At 38.8% G+C, this 20309-nt stretch overlaps 1 protein-coding gene across 3 annotated transcripts in view; it reads left to right on the plus strand.

Moving 5' to 3' along the window:
• The window catches only part of KCNQ5 (potassium voltage-gated channel subfamily Q member 5), a 282208-nt gene that overhangs the window by 221451 nt on the left and 40448 nt on the right, over window positions 1-20309 (plus strand). For all 3 annotated transcript variants that reach the window (XM_064412417.1, XM_064412415.1, XM_064412416.1), the window contains 3 exons: window positions 11172-11347; window positions 11785-11910; window positions 18684-18794. In XM_064412417.1, coding sequence (XP_064268487.1) covers window positions 11172-11347; window positions 11785-11910; window positions 18684-18794 — 413 coding nt within the window. The remainder of the gene's footprint in view (window positions 1-11171; window positions 11348-11784; window positions 11911-18683; window positions 18795-20309) is intronic.

Consider the following 20309-nt stretch of genomic DNA (forward strand, 5'->3'; position numbering starts at 1 on the left):
CTAAGCAGAAATACTTGCATATTTCTAGATGGCAATTTGGGCATGATCTGCGCATTTTAATTTCTTCCCATCCCTAGCATTTAAGCACCAGGTGCCCATAACCTGTTGTTTCCTATTAAAGAAAAATTACAATTTTTATCTTTAAGCCTGTGCTGATAGGTCACAAAATTGAGTTTTGCCCTTTGGTGATATTTGATATTGCTGTCAATAGCAGATCCAAGGAAGGTGACCTTCAGATCCATTTTACATCAGCCCATGGAAGCTCCTAAATGGTGTAAAGGAAGCCACTCACTTTCACTGTGTGTTGTGCAGTACTGGTGCCCCAATGCATGTATGTGACCACCTGGGCAGCAGCCACAGCAGAGGCAGAGCTCCTTCCGTCCTGGGGCTCCCCTTTGCCAGCCCAGTCTATTCATGGCACCCTCACAGTGGAGACTGTTTCATTTCAGGTGGAAATGTCACAAGGCAGAGTGGAGAGGTTGTCACACAGTATGACATAATCTACTGTATTTAAGATCTCATTTTGTGATTGCCCCTGTTGGGTTTGGGAGAGTGATACCATATTATGGGGTTTTTCCTTTCTGACAACCACTGAACAGAGCCTCTATTTCTTTCTTCATATCCCCTACATCAGGAAGTCTCAAGTGTGGCTGTGTAAGATGCCCCACACTAGTGTTCTCCAAATTATATCAACCTTCTTGCTGGCACAGTGCTCCCTCTTAGGCTACTCGCACACAAATTGCAGGTGGGATGGCAGCTGAGGGGAAAGAGTGGCTGGAGATGGCTGGCTCTGTATGTAATCTGAATAAACTCTATTTACAGAAACAAAGGAGTCCCAAGAGGCACTCACCAAATGTTCAGACATCCAAAATAGCTGTACAGGTTAGAAATGCAAGTTGTGCTTTCAGGCAGCAGGGAGAGGTTTTGCCTTTGAATGTAGGAGCTCTTCCAGCCAACACTGAGGGACCCATGCTGCTGCCTTCAACATCTGTGTAAGATAAGTCAGCTAGATACTAGATACCTTCTGTTTTCCCACCACCCTGTGAATTTGAGAGCAGACTTTTAATACTCTCTTCCCTCTCCGCCTACAAATAGGCTTTTCCTCTCATCAGAGACATGTTTTTCTCTCCCTGCTCATTTCACCATCTTTACTTGTCAGTTTCCACCCATCCACTTTCTCCTACACACCATGGATTTTTCTGTTCCCACATATTTTGGCCTTTCCACTCCCATGCCACTGTATCACCTTCACTTTATCCACAATCTGGGAATGTGTTAGATGAACATTTCCAGACCCTCTGCCCACCTGCCCCTGCCCAGGGTTTTAGAGTATGATGGAAAGGCCATGAAAGTGCACGTTCCTGCCTGTAGATTCCTCCCCTTGTGGCTGCAGGGATCCAGCACAGACATAGCAATGCTTCTCTGCAGGGCTGGATCACATAGGAGTCCTGGCTGGTGTCTTCCACTTGCTGACCAGTGCCAGAGACCCCTAATGATAGTGCTAATACCTATAGCCCAAAATAGCCAATCACACATGGAGTAATCAGTGGCTGAGTCACACAAGAATTTTGATCCCCTGAAAAACCTAATTCCACCAATTCAGGGGAAAACATCCAAACTTGTCCTTAATTTTCCCTGGTTATTCCTTTATACCTCAGAGCAATAAACTTTACAAGTCAATTACAATTAAATCTTGTATTTTTTTATCAAATTTAAATTGTCTTTTGATCTCACACTTATAAGAAAGGGTAAATAGGAGGCATCCAACAGATCTTCTTATCTTCCACTAGTTTGCATGCCTCTGTCTCATATTTGTCTTCTGACTAACCACTCCTAAATTATTCAGTCCTTTCTCCATACACAAGTCTTGCCATGCTGTAGCTATTTTGTTTTTTTCTTGGCGATTACTTTGTGGTTTGCTTACAGCCTGATGTAATGAGCATCTTTACTCCCCAGGGGCATGTGTCTGGCTATCCATCCTGTTGCCTTCCCCTCCAGAAACCTTCAGATGTTTTTCTCTCCACTGCAATAGCCTTTTTCACTACGTGGCTGTCATTCAGCAACATACAGCCATAGTAAGGAGACTAACAAACCTTGTTTTCCAGTGCTTTCAAGGCACAAAACTGTTTCTGCACGGAATAAGTGAGGATTTATGGAGAGAATCTGCACGTGTTTCTCACAGTTTGTTTCTTTAGCTGAACAACAATCAGGTTGGCAATCGCTAGGTCAAAGACACAGCTTTAAATGTTTCCGTCAGCCTGCCTTAAAGCCAAATAAAACTTGCATTTAATAAATACTGCTTTATTCTTTCTGCCAGGTACATATTAATTCTGTTAAAGATGAATTATCGGAAAAAGTTAATTAAGTATAAATCCATGAAAGGCTTGTAATTGCACTTAATCTTAGCTTGCAGGAGGCCCTTAGATTTTTAAGATTTATTGAGCCAGCTGTTAATAACATGAAGATGTCTGCTAAGGAGTTATTCAGTCCATAGAAAGATTGTGTACTCAACAGAGCCATGAACAATAATTGCGAACAGTACAAAGGCAGGTGAAATGTTCCCATGAATGCTGTTATTCTTATCCAAACTAAATAAAATATGGCAACCATAGCTACACTTTGAAATTCAGTACTTATTGAGCTGCTGTGGCTCTCAGGCCATAGAGAAATATTTTGGCTGTCTACAGCAGAAGGTAAAATGACATTATTTATATGTATTTGCCATCATGGTCTAACAATATGCTACTTTTACACAGGAACAAGGTGCATATACTTGGGAGAGTGATACCATATTATGCAGGTTTTAATTTTATTTTTTTATATACTTTCAATACACTGACACAGTAATGAGTAGCATTGGTTGATCCATTATGAGGCACAGAATTAGGATTTCATTATAATTTTTTTTTTAATTACAAAAGAAAAATATTACTCATCTTCATTAGTCCACAAATTAAAAAGAGAATACTTAGTTTTCACATCTAAAAAATATCCATTATTGCCTTATTAAAAATATTCCTTTTCTTTCTGGTTCAGGAATTGCTTGGAGTACCAAGTTAACTTTTGTTGTATTTGATTAGCTTTCCTAAGAATTCTCTTTGACTTGTTTCCAGTTCTCTTTTTGCCAGAAAAGATATCTTTACATATTGATGAGCTGTTTTTCTAAGTAGATCCACTTATAAAAATACCATTTATTCCAGAAAAATGTTGTCTGTATTTCCAGGAGGTTACTTTCATTTCACATTAAAATAGTTTGCTTACTCAGATGATTCCAATATATTGCAAATAAAAATGATAAAGGGAAATAAGGGTCCAAGGTGATTCATCTATTTGATTTCTTCACTGGGGTATTGCTTAGTTGATGATAAGGAAAATCCAAGTTTCTATGCACAGATCAGTTTTAGTGGACTCCTTAAAATGGAGGGCAGCGACTAATGTAGCTGTTTTTCACTGTTAGAAAAAAAAAATCAGTACAGAAGAAATATTAACCTCTAGATTTTTTTTAATTCCACTTCAGTGCCTAGACAGTGTTACATATTTTTGTAGAACTTCTTTCTCTTGTATGTGCCACTACAGTACATTACTATCTTCCTGTTTTTTAATAGCAATAAAAGTCAATTTTCACACTCATCTGTGTTTATCTCTGTGAATTATCTTGATATGCAATACCAGCTCACTTTCCTACTTCTAAAAATACCATGTTGTTTTGCATCTTGCAAAAAGATTAAAAAAGGAAGCGAAATCACCAACTTGTTTTGCCTGCAATGACAATTAAGATGATTTCCATCCAGATGGTGTTACGCATTTGAATACACAAAGACCTTTTGGCTGGAGTGACAACAACATCTGCAAAAATCAAACAGCATCATCCATCCCAAGAATTTCCTGAAGATATCCTGCCAATTACTTTTACTAGTAGGTGACGATTAATCGTAACCTGTCTGGCATCTGAGCAGAGATCTGATCCCTGACCAGAAAGAAAAGCTATATTCAGACAGAGCTGAAAGCAGACTTTGCCAGGACCCAAGATCCTGACCATCATTATTTTTAGAATATGCACAACTCAGATTATCTCATGTTGCTTTGGGGGAGTTTTGTTGTTTCTGGTGGTGTTCAGGCTTTTTTTCTCTGTAAAACTGAGGCCTTGTAGGTGTAAGTCTGCTGAGCTTCTTGTGGGAGGTACAGAACTCAACTTCCTGCCTCTCCCAAATTACGTTAGAGATCTTCAGGTGATATAATTAAATGAGTGCTATTAAATTGCTTTTTGGAGGTGGGGGGTGGAGGTTATAGGCAGAAAATAATGCTTGAAAATATCATTTGAGGGTGAATTCAGGTGACCTCAAAAGTCTGCATGTGTCCAGAGTAGTCTCTGAAAAGTCAGTTTTGTGGTTCTGGCAATAATGCAAATACTGATTTTTACTTTGCTGATAAATAGTTCTGCTTCTTCCAACGAAATAATTTGCTCAACATGATAACACACATCATCTTTCTAAATATCATTCATCTCTCTGTTCAGAGACATAATTACAGGTAAAGATATTGAAAATTCTTGGGTTCTGGGACAAATACTTATACAAGGTCACTGTAAGTTCAGCCCATATTTGACCAAATTTTTCTGTCACAACTATGTGAAATATCCCACTGATTTTATAGTAAGGGAACATTTACAGAGCAAAGGAGCTACCACCTGGTAAAAACATTACATCTACCTCTTTTCAATATAACTGTTGTAGCATATTCTATTAATGTTTTGTATTCTTTGCCCTCCTGAACTGGTAGAGGGAAGTAGTTAATCCCTTTTTTCAAGAAAACAGCAGTTTTCCAGCCAGGTACAACAAAGTAACTTTTTCTGCCCTATGACCTCAAGAAATAGGGATCCAATTCTGTCCCTCCCTGAATAGTGCTCTATTAGAGTATTCAGAGCCTTAAACTCTATGAATGCCTTTTTCTTTTCTTCTTCTTGTTTTTGGGTTTTTGGGGTTTTTTTGCTATCCCACAGAAGCATGAAGTACACCAATGCCCAGTATGTTACTAGGCTGTGCAAAAAGGCTGCTGCTCCAATAGTCAAGTTTGTGTAAACAGACCTTTTCTTTTAGGAATCTGAAAAAGTGCAGACTTTTTTTCAGGTACTGATGTATGGCCAAAGTCCAGTGTCAGTCATCAGGCCTTATCTTAAACTGCTTCAAATTGCCAATTTATATAGGTTTAGGGTAAAGCCCATTGAATATGTTTTTTTTATCATATTTCTATAATGTGATGTGCTCAAATACAGTGGTCTGGAATGTGTGTTTTGTTAACTTTGTGCTGTAGTGTCTAGTTAAGCTTCAAAGTACATTTCCACATTGATTAGATGATACCCTTTGGTCCTGGCCAGCCAGCTGTAGAGATTATTGAATCAAATTGAAGTGAGTTCTGAGAATAGCAATAAGGACTGGAAGGACTGATTTCCAAAGAGATGCTAGAAAAACTAAAATGCTGGTCATTTCTCCCTGCCACCTCTTAGTGACTCAGAATAGAAACTGTTAAGTGTTGCTATGTATTGATTGCTGCAAATCTCAATTAAAACCTATTTAATCTCCTCAGCAAGTGAGAATAATTGCTCACTGTGCTGCCATGGGCGTGCATGACTTGTGCCATGGGAAGCAGAGGGAGCTGATGTCAAAGCTGTCTCGTGCCCTGAGTGGAGCCCATGTCTCTGTAGCACCAGAATCGTAGTGCTGGGGTTTTTACAAAAGTAACTTTGAAGCTGAGGATAATGAACTCTCCTGAGAACTATTCAGAAATGACCACTACAAGCTGTGCCTTTTCCCTGGGTCATGGATAATAACTCTAGCTCAAAATTAGACCTTAGGAGGACAGCCTAAGGGTAGCTTAGATTTGGTGAAACGATTGCCCTGTTAATTTTCTTTGTGAGTTAATGCAGCTGCAGGGTAGATAAAAAAACCTCTTGAGATTTTCTGCTTAATTCTACAGTTTTGGGGGCAGATAGTCCCTACATATATCCTAGTTTGTTGCTTCTCTTTACTGATCTGTAGCTGATGCTGACACAGTAATTGACAGCCATTGAAGTTTCCTGCCTATTCTTTACAAGAATATATGAACTCTGAGCATTTTTTGTGAATTTATAGCAAACACTATTTTGATGACCTAGTGATGATCCAAAAATGATTAAATATTATTCATTTTTTTATTCAGATAAAATCAAAGAAAAAATAACAAGATCAATTTTACCTGTATCGTCTCAAAGTATTTGTATTTAGAGGAAAGGAAATGTCTCAATATATTAGCATTAAATGCAGGCAGCAGGCAAAGCTCCTATAAATACATTCTTTCTTTGAAGAATATGAAAAAGAGAGATGATGCAGGATTGTGCATTAGTATGAGCATGTGCATGAGCTTTGAGCAGATGAGAGATTGTCATTTATTACGTTTCCCAATAATCACAGAATCACAGAATAGTTTGGGTTGAGAGAAGCAAAATCTAGTTCCAGCCCCCTGCCATGGGAAGAGACACAGCCCACTGGACAAGTCTGCTCAAAGCTCCATCCAGCCTGGCTTTGAACACATCTGGGAAAGGAGCATCCACTCCCAACCCTCTTTCACTTTAAGACCATACCCCCCCTTGTTCTATCATTACATGCTCTTGTAAAAAATCACCCTGACATTCTTTCTGTAACTTTAGAGATCATCCTGATGGTGCATCAAGGTGTTGGGACATTGCACAATAGCCAAGTATAGTTTTTGTGTTTCCCCCTTCAGCTGGGTTCATTCCCATGATACCTATGAATGCTGTAAAATCTCACAACATCCAAGAAGCTCATGTGAGGAGCGTTGCATTGGAGAAGTCATTAAAAGTAAAATAATCCCCTGTGATGATTTATGATGCCTCTTTTTCTATCATTATTATTCTTTCAACCACGTTATTAATCTCCCATCTGGCATTAGAAATGCTGATAGTTTAGGAATGCCAACCCCACCTCCATCAGTAACACAAGCAATCCAGAGTTTCTGATCAAACTTGAGCAGCCTAAGGCAGCCCAACACTGGTCTTCCTCTGTGAGGTGGGGAACTTGGACTGGCACATCTTTCATGAGTTATGTAAGTTTGGGTTTGCTTTACTGGCCTTCAGTTACTTGTTTGACGTGTTACTGTTTTAGTGACGTTGAACGATACATAAGTGTAATCTGTTACACACATGAGTTCTGGGGTCATTTTTTTTTTTTGTATTTTTCATGAAAGGGCCCTGTTAACATGGTTCCTCTCAAATAAAAAAACCTTTTGCTAGTTAATATGCACAAAACTTTTGTGTAATCTCAGGGGTTTTGTGAATGGTACTAGGTGAAATGTCTGAAGTGGAAGAATTAGTTGTTTGAAATTTCATTTAAAATTAAGTGTTCAAAAGTGACCAATGCAAAAGCTGCTGAGATTATTTGAAATCTCAGACTAGGGTTAATGAGGTAGATTGTTACATGCAAGGATAAAAATCTGAGACATATTTCTAAAGGGTGAATAAAATCATCATCATGACTGAAGAGAGGCTTAACATTTTGGGAGATCATACATAACATATTGGTTAGGAAAAAAATAAACAAAGGGGTACATTAGAAACATCTGTCTTTTAGTAAGTCATAGAGAAGTTTAGAATTATACTGCCCATTACTCAATCTCACATCTGAATATTTTCTGGTGCTTTACAGAAAGATTCAGAGTGAAAAGTGAGCACCCATTAAATTAATTGAAATATCATTATTTAATTTGACCTGTTTTCCTACTTTTGCCTCTAAAAGATAAAGAGGAAAATAGTTATAGAAGTCTGGGAAAGCCTTCTTAAAGTACAGAAATACCACAGAGACTTTAGCTACATTCACATGGAATATAAAAGGAAGTTCAGAATAATATGTTTCTCTCTTGTTTTAAAAGAGGGCAAATGTCACCTGAAGCATATTGAAAAATCATAATATATTTAACTTTTCATTTTTTCCAGGGTATGTTTAGATAAGAAAATAAAGCAGTTTTAACATACTCAGAAGTGACTTTCAACCATTGCAAACTTTTCTTAGGACTCTGATTTAATTCCAAGGGTTTATTTTGATTTATCCTACACATGGTCCTAACAAGTTAAACTACACTGAAATAATGTGCCTGCCTGCCTTCCCTACCTTCTAGGGAAACACAGCCAAGAAGGGCAATGGACACATTCTTACCTTCCCTATTTCCAGTTGAGGAGTCAGGGATAAGGCTTTGGTGGGAGTTGAGGATGTGAATAGCCAAGTGTGAAAAAACCACCACCAGCCTAGGAGGATTCTCTTCCCTTCAGCTGTTTTTCAAACAGGTTCCAGTGCATTTTGTGCTCCCCTTTTTCCTCCACCTTTCTTCCCTTTAGGAAGAACCTCATCCCTGCCCTCCACATGGAAGAGCATACACAAGCAGATAACTCCTTTGGACCAATACTTTTAAAAATGGAAAAGACAACTATGCTACTGTTGGGTTCTTTGTCGCTTGTGTTCAGAGGGGACCAGAGACCCTCAGTGGGGCAGGGGGCTCCCAGCAGTGCAGGGCAGAGGCTGTGCTCTGCTGGCAAGACTGAATTAATTTTAATTTTTTGCAGTGGGGAGCTGTCACAAAACTCTGTGCTATAAAAAAAACCTGTCAGAGCTCTGGAATCAATAGGAATAAGGGCAGGTGCACTCACTGAATTTTTTAAAACATTGTCCTATTAGAAGTGGTGGAGGGTGACCAAAGCGCCCAGTAAGCATTTTAATAATTTCTGGACTAAATGCATAATTCCCAATATTTTGGGTGATCTTATTATTTTTTAAGTTCTAAGAATGATTTTTAGTGGCATACACTGCTCTTCTAATGATCTCTAACTTGCTGCTAGCCAGTCACCACTAAATAAAAATGTCTGTTCCATTGCTACTCTGCTCAGAGGCACAGGGACAAGTCAAGATCATCCTGCCACCGTGTTAGTCACCAGGGACACTGTTTTTTCAGCACAGTCCATATTGCTCAAGACATTCCAGTACCTCTAGCCTTGAATCCAAATAAGCACAACTAAATATAGAAAGAAGTTTTCTTTAGGTGGGTACATGTGTGGTACGTGTCTGTACTGGCAGTATAGTCAATCAGGATCTAGGGTTTAGTTCAGCAGAGTACAGAGAGGTGCCTGTCCCCTGTTACATGATATTCCCTGCTCCCCACTTCTCCTGAAGAGTACAGCTTTTCCAGGTCCAAGAACATAGCTGCCAGATCTAGGGGATATCTCAGATACCTTAAGGCATCTCAAATGGCACTGGACAAATAAATTTGGGCAGCTGAATTAAGCCTTCTTTGTGCCAAGTCCAAAGTGTGAGGCAGCTGAGCAGCCAGCAGAAGCCTTCCTGAGGATTAGCTGCACCTCTCTCAGCTGGCATGATTACTTTGTGCTGCTTGGGAAGTTTAGACACCTGCTTCGTATGTAGACACCTAAATTTAAATATCTTTAAATGGAGCTCAATCCAAGTCCATCTATTTTTCTGTTCTCCATTAGAATTTGTGATGTCCTAACTTTTCCTAGTCAGTTTTCCTATTTCCCAAATCTCACCCAGACCTCCTGCATCTGGTTATTGTGAGCTTGAGATTTGTACTGTTCAAAGACACCATGTCCACTTCTGGCTCTTCTTCATCTCTGAACTTGCTGGATGTAGAAGCAAATCCAGCATTTTTCATACCAAATTATGTAGCAGACACCTATGATCCACCTATGTAGTAGCCAAAGACATTTTTAAATGTCAGAACATAAAACAGGCAGAAGGTCAGTCATGGGATGTCAAACAGTGACACCAGCCAACAGTGAACAGCCAGGGAGGATTGCACAAGCAGGGCAAACACACAGTGATATTTCTCTACAAGAGTTTCGCAGCCCCCAACATCTGCTACTTGAAGACATCCTGAGCCAGAAGTGGGCTTTTGGTATTAATTAGCCCAGGATTAAATCTTCTCCCCTAAGACTATCCAGCTGGTTTTAAACCTACGTAGATTTCGATCCCCTTGTGTCAAAAGTTCCACAATTTATCAGGACAATCCTTAAACCACAGAAACAGATTGTCTGTACCCTTGGAATTGTATTGAATCACTTTCTGGGCCATTCTTGTAGGAGCTATGCCAGGGACAATATGTGTGTTTCTACCCAACACAAAAGAAGCAAAATTCGTATCAACAAGAACCTGCTTTCAACTATTCACCAACAAACACGGATTTAGATTATCCTTGCATAGAAATATACAAACAGCATAAAACCCTAAAATTAAAATCAGGTATTTCTTAGAAGGGCTCTTTAAGCTTTTAAAGTTTGCCAGGGAATTAATCATGAGGTGAGGAAGAACAGAGCTTGTTCTGTGCTTTTCTAGTCCATGCATAACAGCCTATCTACCCCAATCCTTAAAAGACATTATGCCTTCTCACAGCATCCGTGTGCCATCACTCTGCTGCTTCTCCTCCTCTCCCCTTAAATGCTGTTCTGGCTCTAAGGACAGCTGGCTGATTATTTCCTGCACACCAAAGTCACTCTCACTGTTTGAATCCGTGACCTGAAGAAATAAATCCTAACACTTGCCGAGCTTCAACTAACTTTCCAGGCTTCCAGCTAAAGGAATGCTTCTGAATACCCAGTGCTGTATTTCCTCCCTTCCAGGAAATGGTACATCAGGGCAGTTGTGTCCAGAAACTACATTCCTCAAACACACAGTGTCTGTTCTCATAGGAAATAAGTACTGTGCTTGACTCTCACCTCTGGGCCTGCCTCATTTTTTTCTTACCTTAGTTTTCTTTTTTGTCTTTGCACAGAAAAGTTTATATGGAAAGACAGATAAAGGGGAAAAGTTCTAATCCATCTACTGATTTGTACAGTTTGCTACATCAGGTTTCAATGCTCCTACATGAGGTTTCTTCAACATTAATCCTTTTATCCTTATGCTTTGAAAATTGCCTCACTTTTCACCCTGGAGACTCCCAAGGTAGTTTTTAACACCAGCTCTGATCTCACACCCCTATTTCAAACAGGAATCTCTGTGTTTTGGATTCCCACCCACTATAGGAGTCTCTCTCTTGTCCTTCTCATTCAGCTCATGTAGATGTATGTACTATTTCCTGATACTTGGACATTAATGCTTTCTGTAATGTATTTCTTTCAGACATCATTGTTCTCATCGCTTCAATAGCAGTTGTTTCTGCAAAAACTCAAGGTAACATTTTTGCAACATCAGCACTGAGAAGTCTTCGTTTCCTACAGATCCTTCGTATGGTGCGCATGGACCGAAGAGGAGGCACTTGGAAATTATTAGGTTCTGTAGTTTATGCACATAGCAAGGTATGTAATCCTAAATACTAATTTTGTCTGGTTGATATCTTCACTTGATGTGATTCAACAAGAGACCAAGGAAATAATCATTTATCAGTTTTGAGCAGAATACCCAAAATTTTCTAAACTAACATTAATTGTATTATGAACTAACACAGATACATCAGGCCATGTTTAATGCTAACCGTTTTTAGAGATTTTAAAAAATGTTGTCCTTGATGGGCAGCTGTAATTTGTTATATCTTGGGGATGTTGCTGAAGCATCAAACCAAAAGAGTAGATCTTGTCCACTTTCAGAGAAAATTTGCATCCATAGGGAAGCACTTGACTCATAACTGCACAGATGCCAAAAAAGCATTTACATAGATATTTTCATTATGCCTTCTTGAAATGTCATTCTATTCAGTCCATAAAATGGGAATTGATTTTTGTTCTTTTTTATCTAGGAATTAATCACAGCCTGGTACATAGGATTTTTAGTACTCATCTTTTCATCTTTCCTGGTTTATTTGGTGGAAAAAGATGCAAATACTGAATTCTCCACGTATGCAGATGCTCTCTGGTGGGGCACAGTAAGTACAGAAAAATAACATAGACTCTCTAACCAATATGCTAAAGTGCTTTGAATTTCCCCTACTAAGGATTTTCGTTTAGTATGCTGTTCAATGAATTGTTTTTACTGACAAAAAAATAGTCTGAGAAGCTTCCTCCTTCAGCTATTCAATTGCACATTGACAGATTATTTCAGTCCATCCTGCAGAACAGCTCTTTATGTTTCTGCTGCAAACCAGACCACTAAACCTTCAAGAGAAGAAAGCATTGTACTTTTTAACCCTTAGCCTTTCAGTAATATAGTTTGTAATATGGCCCCACAAAGAGCTGTTTTGATACAAACCAGAGGGCTCTAAGTGGCAGTGCAGGAAGAGGAAAAATTGTCAGGAAAAAAGAGGGGAAAAAAATCTTACATCAGCTTTGGCATGAGAGCATCATGAGTGCCCTTTAAAAGACATTGTTTCTCCTTCCTCTGTACCTTGAGGACAAAGACCAAGAATAAGTATGTCAATTCTGCTTCAGCAGTGTTATTTTTTACAGGTATACTTGAGATCGTGGTTAACTATCAAATCAATTGTTTTTACTTTGTTGAAATCTGTGGGATCTAAGTACATGCCTGATTGCTTTTCTTAAAGAGGATTATATGAATATGGTTAAAGAAACCATGCTTTCAATAAACAAAAAAGGCCTAAGTTTGAAGTTTTTATTTTTTTTTAATGGCATTATATGTAAGGAGTTTTGCTTAAAAATGTCCTATAGTGATCCAGACTTCTTCACCACGTGAGAGTTACTCAGGCAGCTTAAGAAATCTGCCCCAACAAAGCCTAAGGCAGTTATTGTCAGGCAGGATAAAACTGCTTTTCTTTTCCTTCTGATGCAGTAGAACACACACAGTGTGCTCTGGTACTGTCTGGGTAGTGAAATGATACCTGGGAGATCATTAATGCTGACAATAACATAGAGCACTCATTAGTTTCCTTGGAATAAGTGTGAGACCTGAGCCAGCCTCTGCCACCTTTCCTTATCAGAGGGATGCAAAAATGAAGCTTTCTCACCTCAGACCTTTTGCTGACAGGATTTCATCTAGATTTAGTAGTATCTGCAGACTCAGAGCATGGACACAGGGACTGCACGAAAGCCCTTTCCAGAATGTCTTAAATTATTGAAAATATTTGTAAGAAGTTTAGTCTACGTTTTGAGCTAAGGTCAAGGTCACTCACTATTTTTAGGGATAGTTAATGTATTTGAAATTTATTCATCTAAGGGTTAGTCATTTGTTGCATGTCTTCCCTAGAGACTACACTTTTATGTTATCACTGCACAAAATTGGGAGCTTGGAAAAGCCAGACCTACTAAATATTTTGTGTACATTTCCAAATATTCAGAAATATATTTTGCTGAAACTTGTTGCTTTAGAGCAATCAAGGCAGATCACTGATAAAATATACATTTTATCCTGTAGTACAAACACACATAAAACCTTTTCTCGTGAAAAGGTTTTGTATTCAGTTGCATCACTGTAGTTTGTTTCCCATTTCTTCAAAAGCAGAGTTCTGAGTTTGCCTTCCTGTATTGATAAGGTTGTGAAGCATCTGGCATTGGATGCTGATGTCCTCCCTGATGGGTACCCAGCTCTGGCAGTCTGAAAACACCATTGCCCCTTTAGGATGGCAGTGGGGATGTGATCCTGCAAGAGACCCTCCTGTGGCTGTGCATGTTCTTGGGAATGGATCTTTTCAGACATTTGATTTCCCAAGAAACAGCCTCTACCTCTCTGCAAGGGCCTGTGTGCCTTAGCCCTGCACAGGCAAGGAGAGGGGCTGAGCAGGGGATTGTACCCACCTGCCAGCTGGAATGGGGAAATGTATGCACAAGGAATGAGAAAGTCCCAGCAAACTCAGAGCTGCACGCTGGCATCTGACTGAGGCTCCTGTTAGATCCAGATCCTTCTCCTTGAGCAGCTCTCGCAGCAGGAACAAGACCTTTATTTTAGAATTTGCTTCTCCACTACCTGCTGACTGCAATTTTTTAAGGAAAAACCCTGCTAGGAAATAATCATTGTATAAAGTGGTGCTTAAAATATTTTGTACACTATGAAGTGAAAGTGCATGACTCAGAGGTTATATAAGTAGTGCAACTGAGAAAATCAGGAATCTTGCCTAGATTTCAACAGGAAAAACAATAAATTTTATTTAAAAACCTGAAAACAATATATATTGTATATTTCTATATATTTTCTTCTTTCCCCAGTGCATGACATTAATACATTTAAGTTTTTAATGCACTTAAGCAAGTGTACAAACTTACTAGAAATCAGTGTTCCCCCTTACCTGATGTCTTTGCCATTTTAATAATAGTAATTTTTTCTACAATATGTAAAACAGTATGTGGGAAATGCATAATGTGCTTCTTAGTCATGGATGTTTTTACTGCCAGAGTAACCCACATGCAGATTTTTGAAAAGGACAGACTGTATGGCATTTTGGGGGAAATCAATGCTTAGTCTCATTGATTTGTTTATTTGCAAAAGTTATTCTGACTTAAACCACAGATTATGTACCAAACTCTGGACTGAATTTTGTCATGGCAGAGGTACAAGAAAGAAAAGGCTCCTGAATTTCAATATTTTAGAGGCACTTATGCTTCTCCTTACAGGAGCAGCACTGGCACGCTGCAATTAACCCATTCGTTAATTCAGATTACTTGAGGACCATACACTGCCACGGTTATTTCACTAATTCCATTTCTGAAGCCCATATTTATACACAGAAATGAAAGACAGGATATGGCATCCAAATTTACATATGAATACTCTACTGTATTTTCAATTTCATGCTGTAGTGTGCAACCTGCTATTGAATCATCATGTTAATATTACTACTGTAAATATTCTTGTGGTTGGGGTCTCCACAGTGTTACCTAACACAGCAGCACACAATGGTGAGTGTTATATGAAGAGCTCAAGTTCAGAATTTGCTTTGGTAGAGAAGATAAATTAATTTAACAGAAGAAAATAATAAAACCATATGGGCACAAAAGGTCAATTAAAAAACCTAAGTACTTCAAAACCAAACCATACACAGTTTTCTGAGATATACTGATGTTAACTAGAACTGTGGGTACTTACAGTGACATTTAGATTGTACATTAATTAGCTTTAGCTGCAAATGTAATGCAGCTGAAGTTTCTGTCCCTCTTACACATTTGACAGGATTTCTCTTAAAAAATCTTTATTTTCTAGTAATACCCAATAGTTACAGCTGGATACAGATGGGCTCTGGCACTCCACAGTGACCTGTTAGTGAACAAAACATATTACAATGGCACTAATGACTAACTCAAATAAGTTAACATTGATGAAATTTTTCCCATTTAATGTAATGATAGCATGAGCAAACTATATTTTTAAGTGATGTCAGGTAACAATTCAAAAGGTAAGTAGTGCTAGGAGAACATAAAATGACATCAGAAAGAAATATTAATGTAGAGAATGGCCTCCTGAGTCCTATCTCATCTAACTGAAGTAATCTAAGTTATATCATCACATTCATTTTTATATTACCTCATTTGTATTAGCATATTTATTAGCTCCAGCAATGAGATAACAGTTGTTCTATAATCATTGTGAGTTTTAAGCTTGGCCAGATGACACTGCCTGCTTTGGCTAGTCTGTCCAGACCCCTCACTTATAGAAAAAACCAAAATGGAGTGGTTTGCATCTGGTGTAAAAGACAGAACTCAGCTCTTTTAGCCATGCAGGAGTGTGATTCAGCTGCTTAGACATAGGCATACAGTACCATCAGAGATCTGCTGGACAGTCTGCTGCCTCTCCTGTGAGTGGTCCCTGTTCAGATGCCCTAGTACAACTCTAGTAGTACTAGATTTTTTTTTTTCAGACAAGCCCAAGTCCTACATTTTAGGATAGGATGAGTTACCTTTGAACTTTGGCCACTTCTCTCTTACCCACACAATGCTAGCTGTAACTTCTGTCTGCTTCTTGCATAATTATCAGTGATTCTGGAAATTTCTTATGTTGTTGTGATTTCACATCCAGTAGTTTTCCACACCCTGCTCAGTTAATTTAATCTCAGGATTATGCCAGTCAAGGCCTGGTCAATGGTTCAGTCATTCATTAGCAGCACTTACAAAGATGCAGTGGATTATTCCCAAACTTAACCTTTCTGGACCCTGAAGTTGTCCAGAAAACATTTTCTTAGTTGTGTGGTGATAGTATAAAATGAAGCTCAAACCCCTTTGCTCGGTGTTGAGTAAGACATCACAGCACAGTGCTGACACCTGTACACTCCTGTAAAGACCATCCTGAGATAAAATAGCTCAGAGTGAGAAAGAAGCCACTGATATTCTTAATCAGAGACTGATACCATTAAGTCCTTAATACCTAGAAGAATTGAGGGAAAGGCTTAATAGGTTCTTGTTATTTTCTTTGGAAAAATTGCAGCGATACACTCTGTGTGACTGCTCATAGTTTTGGATTGCTCTCAGATGTCAGGTCCCAAAGGTTGGAGTTTATCTCTGACTTCTTTGGAATACAGTTCCATGGCAATATCATTAATATGCAGATGACGCTTGGTTCTGTTTCCCTCTCATCTGCCCAGACAGGAGATATCTCTGTACTTTCCAGCGACTGGCAGAGATATGGAGCTGGATAGAAGCCAAGAAAGCGGGCTCATTCCAGAGCTCCAAACTGCTTTTCAATAACTGGCCTGGAAACAAATTTTGAGGAACTTTTATTCAGGGATTCATTTGTTCAAGTGTTTCATTCCTCTTGGGCTCTTAATAGCCTCAAACTGTTCTGCAGTTGCCCTCTGATGTGAAGAGCTGTGATTATCTTCTTCAGCAAACAAATCAATCTCCTCTGCCAGGCCAAGACCATGGCTGCACCAGCTCATCTCTGCCAGAAAAGAGAGAGTTGCATTCTCATTTTCCTTCCTGCTTCTTACTCCATCTCTGTCTCTCACTGCCTTGTGCAGGCTCTGGAGCTTGTTAGGCATGTCTGTGAGCTGACACAACCGACCAAAGCAGCAGAAACAAACCATGCAGAAATGTGGATCATTTTCTGTCCCTTCCTGGGTGGTATTGGCTTGCCAGAGTCCAGAAAAGGCTCAGAAGAGAAGATGGGGCAGGGAAGTGAAGAGGAGCAAGGAATAGTGAGACCTGATAGGCATGCAAGGTGGCGTGTCTGTGACCGGGCTAGTGTTGCAAAACTTGAGACTTGATAACCACTTGAAATTTCAGCTGCAGCCTGAATTCGTCTCTCTTTCTTAGTCCCTGTGGCTTTCTCAGGGTAAATTACACCCGCAGCTTGTTCCCAACAATGGGAGCAATTAAAAGCACTGTTTACTATCTACAGAGTCCTAAATAGTTGAAATCTAATTACTTCCAAAAGACTTTCCTTCTTTTGTCCCGTGGTGACCCTGACATTAAATAGAATTGTTTTGGCCGTCTTGCCTAGGAATGAACTTTGAGGAAGCTGGAAGCAAAATAATGTCTCTAGAAGGCAATTTCCTGAAGAATCTGTTGCTGCCAGAATATTTGCTGAGGCTGAACTTGCCCACATTTGGTACACGATGTAAAATAATTCTCCATGCACATGTTCTCCCTAATAACAGGCCCTGGAGTCCTTGGCATTCAGCCTACTGTTGTCTATCTTTGTCCTTTAACATCGTGTGCCGTTGCCTGAGCACGCGTCCCGCAGCCTCCCAGCCCGCCCTCGGGAATCCTCTGCTCTGCCCACACCTTCTCCAGCTGCCCACACCAGGCAGCTGCGTGGGTCTGAACTCTGTGAAAGCACACAGACACAACTCTTCTGCCAGTCCAGTCCCCAGGTATGGGATTGCCGTGCTTCCTGGGCAACAAGTAGCCTGGAGGGCAATTCCTTGGGTCAGGGAAAGTCCTCAGATTGATCTGGTGCCTTCAAGATGCTCTCAGTGAGCCCCAGCCACGCACCATTATCTCAGTGGCCACGTTGCTCATGGCCAGTGGTCAGTGAGCCCTCCCACCTGCACTAAAACTTGCCTCCCCTTTCTCTTTGACCTGTCCACAGGTCGGTCTGAGCTAACATGGTCCAACAGCCCGAGGTATCTCTGCCTCTGCTGCTGCATAGTAACCTTTGGACCTTCATGTCAGGAGTGATGTAGGTATATCTGAGCCTGTCATGAGGAAGGGGAAACTTTACTTGAAGTCCCTCCCAGCTTTTCATTATTGTTTTTTGTGTTTCAGAAGATAATTCACTTCAAATCGTACTGATGGGTTTACAGAAAATGCAGCTGCTTCTTGCAATTCCTTTGCCTTTATATCATCTGCAGGCATCAACTTTTTCCCTCCTATATTTTTCCAGCATTATCTCCATATAACTTGTATTTCTTTAGTTAGACAAATACATACAGTTATATTTTACTGTAGAAAATAGGAGAAACACCTTCACATCTATGGAAAAGAACACTTTTTTTCTTCCCAATTTATATATTTCCTACCATTTGCCTCAAATTTGAGATCAATGTAATTTTTCATTATTTTTAAACTTACTGCTTATTTAGGTGTTTTTTCTCACATTTATTATTTATCTCAGTTTTATTTATTCATAAACAGTACTACATTTTCACAGAAAAGTGTCAATGTTAGTATATTTATGTTCTTTTTTTTTAGAAACAGCTATATGTTTCAGATGTCTTGGATTAATTAGTGGAAATGATGCTTCATGCAATGTAAATAATCTGCAACTAATCTGTCAGTGACTTCTGGTAAATCACGTTGTTCATTCATTTCATTTTAGATCACATTGACAACCATTGGCTACGGGGACAAAACTCCTCTTACTTGGCTTGGAAGGTTGCTTTCTGCAGGATTTGCTCTACTTGGCATTTCTTTCTTTGCACTACCTGCGGTGAGTATGCCTATAAAATTAATACAAAATAATAGAAACTCCTGTAGGTCCTGCCACTGTTATGACACTAAAAGCTGAAGGAAACTGTCTACATGAAGAACAACTTTTTAAGGCTTTTTGCTCTGAAACAACACTAGTGAAGTGCATCCAAAATCCAAAGAAAAGGTTTGGTGTCCTTGCTTTAGTTTTGGAAGTCTCTCTGGCATGGACAAAACCGGAAAATAACCCTAAATTAGGTTATGTACTATTGTGTAAAGCTGAAAATCCTTCCTTTTGTTATGAATTGTGACATATATTATTGTTTTTCTTTCAAATTTTTCAAAACAAAACAAAAATAAAAGCAGAGTATATGTCTTTCTAACTTAGATTATAGTGAAAAAAATAGTATTTCTAATAGCATGTTTTGTATGGCCATACAAGCTACCAACAGAGAGTAGTAGAAGGCCTTAAATCAACTAATGGTTAATGATGTTGAATGCAAAAGATGCAATTCTCATTTTCTGTGAGTAATTGTAAATAACAATTACAGTTTATTTATGTTGTTTATATCAATGTTCAAGAAATGGAAATGGGAATTATCCAATGGAAATGGGAATTATCTAATGACTAAAATATAATGTAGCTTCAAAAATAAATTCTCTTTTTTTTGAGTGAATCTCCTTTTTTATTAGTTTTGAATAAATATAAAAAGAGAAGTGGCATTTGTATTTTTTGTACTGTTTCCAGTGCAATATCTTTTGATATTTTAATACTCATACACTTTATCTCATATACATGGATGTTATAATACTTCATTTGTTTTCAACCATATAGATAAACCAAGATAAAAAAATCTGCATTTGTCAACAGAATTAAATCATCTGGTGCACTGCATTTATTTCTTACTCTAGCTATAAAGAGTATTTCAGTATCTTTGACATACTATAATGCATTACAATTATAACCCATTACCTGTTTGTGAATCCTTGACATTTATTGACATCTACTGTAATTAATTCCTTTTGTCACCTAGTCACCACTAACAAGAAAGCTAGTCTTAGCAGCACTACAATGAAAAGAGGAATACCCTTACATATTAGAGATGCCACAACTTTTGTTCCTCATGTCATATCTATGTACAGATACTAGTTTTCCTCATAAATACTTCAGTGCTGAATCTGTCTGTAAAAGAAGAGGTATATGGGAAACTTTTGCACGTCTTATAGTATTTTATCCTGACTAAGAATCAAGTGGAAATATTCTTCCTTATAATGCAGACATGTCCAGCAAAAGTATTACAATCCCTGCAAGTCAAGAAGGAAAACATCCTCAATTTTTGGATCTATTCCATTAGAATCAAATTTATCTCACTCAAAGGTAAAAGGCTAAAAGAGGAGAAGTTTCATAATTAGCTTTTTCATAACAAAAGTTCTAATAAGTACTCCAGATGTGGACTTTGATGTCCATATATATCTGGCATACCTGTCAGGTGGTCATTTTCTCATTCTTGACTCAAGTTCCTCTGAATATCCATGC

Source organism: Passer domesticus, chromosome 3, assembly GCF_036417665.1.
Source record: "Passer domesticus isolate bPasDom1 chromosome 3, bPasDom1.hap1, whole genome shotgun sequence".
NCBI classification, from domain to species: domain Eukaryota; kingdom Metazoa; phylum Chordata; class Aves; order Passeriformes; family Passeridae; genus Passer; species Passer domesticus.